General features: G+C 34.1%; 1 protein-coding gene across 1 annotated transcript; it reads right to left on the bottom strand.

Moving 5' to 3' along the window:
- Positions 1–228: 228 nt before the first annotated feature.
- LOC117320413 (U6 snRNA-associated Sm-like protein LSm7) lies at positions 229–3078 on the bottom strand (the record flags this gene model as incomplete). Its single annotated transcript, XM_033875015.1, is given in 6 exon segments — positions 229–369; positions 372–443; positions 1469–1532; positions 1622–1629; positions 1958–2066; positions 3048–3078. Coding segments are annotated over 6 exon segments (346 nt in total), but the record flags the coding sequence as incomplete, so codon positions are not given.
- Between the last annotated feature and the right edge of the window lie 615 nt (positions 3079–3693).

The following is a 3693-nucleotide window of genomic DNA, read 5'->3' on the forward strand; positions in this document are numbered from 1 at the left end:
TACATCATGAGCCCATCATTTAATACAAATTGAGTTTCTTTTGATTAAAAGTCCATCATTTAGGTCAAACCTTAACAAATCTAGACATTAATATGGTTAATCCACCAACAAATAATATTTCTACAGTCGGTATGTTTTCAGGGAATGGAACACCTTCGATATTATTTTTCTTTGAATTACCGTTGTATACCAGTCAAAACATGTGGCTATTCTTTGAGATATTTTTTTTTTTACATATTTTGTATTGACAGTGTTAACCCTATTCCACATGTTATTCAGTTTATATATTGTGAGTTTTGTAGTTTCCTCAATCCTGCTGGACAAAGGGGTTTGCAATGGCCTCCATTCCTTCTGATGGACAGATCAAACGACTGATGTCCCTCGGCACACTACCAGTCCAAGATGGCGAGTATCTTCTGTCAGCTTGAATGGATCATCAGGATCTAAAAATAGCAATTGACTATTAATACACAAATCAATCTGCAATAATAACCCTGTATATAGTGTAGAATACAGGACATCCAACACTTGAGGGTATGTTTTCGACTTTCCAAAATTAAATTTGACTTTTAGGATTTGAGAAACATGTCATTTTGACATGCGTCTTGACCCTTCAAATTTCTCAAAATAAAAGACTTCTGATATTGCTGAAAATCAGTGGTAAACTGGATGCCCTTGAATAATTGGTTTTACTTGTGCAAACATATAAAAGTTTGGTTTGACAATTAATTTGAAAACCAAAATTTATTTGCTACCATCATACCATAAATATTGTTTTGGATGGTTCATTATCATGCACATGTGTGCAAGTACTTTTTCAATTTCATTAAAAAATTTGTTTTTGACTTCTTTTTATATTTGAACTGTGAGAGACCTGAATATGCCTACAAAAGGCATTTTAAAATAATATCTTAGACTGATATTATAACCATGGGTATTGCATCGTAATCCTGGTGCTGAAGGTCACAATAACATATGCAAATTAATGTGATAATCATCTGTCTACATGGTCGACAAAAGGCTTGTATTGGTATTAAAATAGTGTGAAGTTAAATTTTGTTTTTAAATGGGTTCTTTTCAGTACTTAATATTTTCAGTTATTATATGTCTCTTTTTATTCTGAAGTTGTTTTTAAGATTTTAACACATTTCATCTCAGCTACCCTGAACATTAATGGTCCATGGTAACTCAATTTACAAGACCTAGCTAGCTGGCATTCCATCACAGTATACATGCTACTGGTCTATTAATACCTGACTATATGCCTCGGACGTAATTTAACGGATATGTTGGCAGGGGCAAACAAAATTGTTGAGAACTTTTGGGTCTGTCTGTGTCAGACACTAACCTTCAGGTCCAATAAGATAATGCACCCAAAGTTTGAATTAAGTGTCAACCCAAATCTTCTGGTCAATAGCTAAGATAATGCAACTCAAAGTTGAAGTATAAGAAAATCGTTGGTTTATACCTCTGAGGTATTCTGTTGTTCCGTCCAGTACAAGGTTCAACAAGGGGTCGTAACCTTTCAACACCTCCGCTGGCTGTAACAAATAACAGCAACATTAATTAATGCAATGGCAACTAAATTTAACTGAGGAAGAAGCAACTCTTCCAATCGTACATTGGTTACTTTCTTGATATTAACATAGAATTGTTGGAAACCAACATTTAAGCTTCTGAGATGATTTACTTGTAAGGTTTATCAAAAGTCACATCCAGTCTCTAAAAATGGCATAAATAATTTTTAAGAAATATTAAAACACAGCATATGTAAATGTAGTGATTATTTACTCTACAAAAATTGGGAAACAAATTATATAATATCAAATTCATTTAATCATGCATCCTTGTTGGCCCAGATGGAAAAGCGCGAGGATATCGAGTCTTACTGTGGGAGCAAGCTTAGTATGCCACTCTGCAACTCAAACCTGACCCAGTACATAGGATAAATGCTTACCCTCGCGGCCTCCACTGAACTTTACTCTGATTGGTTTGTCGAGATACTTTGACAGATCTAAGATTGTTTCTTTTTTCTTCTTTTCTCGGTCTTTATCTTTATCTCCAGTCTGAAGAAAAAAAAAGAAACTCTTGACATTAATTATGTTTATTAAGGACTGGACTTAACCCAGTGTGAAGGGTTCTGACTATATATGTGGACTATATCTACCAGTTTAGAGGTCCTGAGCATGAGTTTTATTTGATTCTAATGTTTGGAACATCCATAAAATGTCCTATTCAGTAGTTCCCCTGTGAGATGATATTAATGATATGATGAATGATTCATGAACATTTAAGAATATAATTATTGGTAGATTTTGATTCATGAACAAAATATTCTGGAGCTCTCATGAACATTTCAGATTTTATGAACTTGTAAGAATAATTTACAAATTAATTAACCTTCATGATGTTTCAAGAACATTTATTGCATAATTATCTGAAACTGACTTTTTATGTGAAAGCAGGATAGCAGCTGTCAAATCTGGGTGGTTTTTTTTTAAATATGCTAGTGGCCGGGAAAATACATGAGTAGTTAATTGTGACAACTTTCATCAAAGAAAAAAACTTGTCATTAGATATTTAAGAAATTTACGAAATGAGTAAAACCCGAAATCTAAATAAACATAAGAATACCAGTGTAACTAGAACTAGTAAATCAAATTGATAAACAAGGGACAAACATCGTGAACAAGATATGACTGAAAGATTAGCGGGTTGGCAAGATTTTACAGTTTGTTTTCGACACGAGTTAAAAGAATTGTGATTTGCTGAATACTATACGATGATAACACATGCAATTGATTGTGCAATTCTCTAATGACTTGCCGATTGCCGATAGCAATTTAACAGTGGTATGGCATCGAACCTATCTAATGCCCCCCCCCCCCCCCCGCCGTCCCCCCGTTTTTTCCCGGCGAAAACGAGCAACTAAATGGCGCTTACAACCTACAGTTCATTTTGTACAACTTAAACGTATGTCTAATTATCTAAAACAACATATATATAATGTTGTTATCAAATATTTTCTCCTAAAAAAACCAACTAACCGGCCTGTTGTTTTGGTAATTGAGACATTCTCTGTTTCAAAACGCACGCCTTTCGAAACCGGAAGTTACATCTAAGGGAGGTCACTCCAAAACAGGGCACATCCTAAAATCGGGACCAGATCGGCCGGGATAAAAAATGCTCCGTTCTGTCACCTTTGATAACTTATTATTATTTCAGAATATTATATTGTATATATCTAATATACAAATGGAGTATTATACAACAGGTAACTTATATTGATATATTTCCTTCGATTATAAACAAAAAACACTTCAGAGAGTCTAGTTAGAGAAATGATTATTTAATAATTAGAAGATAATTGTCAAAAATATTTAAAAATAATAATAAAAAGATGTGCGGAACTGTATAAGATGACGATACAACTTAATAGCGATCTTCATGTTGACATAATGATAAAGAATTAATTTTCTCCTAGATCCTGCATGAAAGCAGTGCCAATGTAACCTTAAAATGGACCCGCGTTGAAAACTTACCGGGGTCAGTTTTCAGCGTCGAATATTGACCCTGAAATATCTTTGAAAACTGAACAATCAGCGCATTCTTTATTCCGACCCGTTGAATATGGACCCTGTTGAAAACTGACCCCCATTTCAAATGATTTACTATTTCACTAAACCCGCCCCC

The sequence above is a fragment of the Pecten maximus genome, unplaced genomic scaffold, assembly GCF_902652985.1.
Source record: "Pecten maximus unplaced genomic scaffold, xPecMax1.1, whole genome shotgun sequence".
Taxonomy (NCBI): Eukaryota; Metazoa; Mollusca; class Bivalvia; order Pectinida; family Pectinidae; genus Pecten; species Pecten maximus.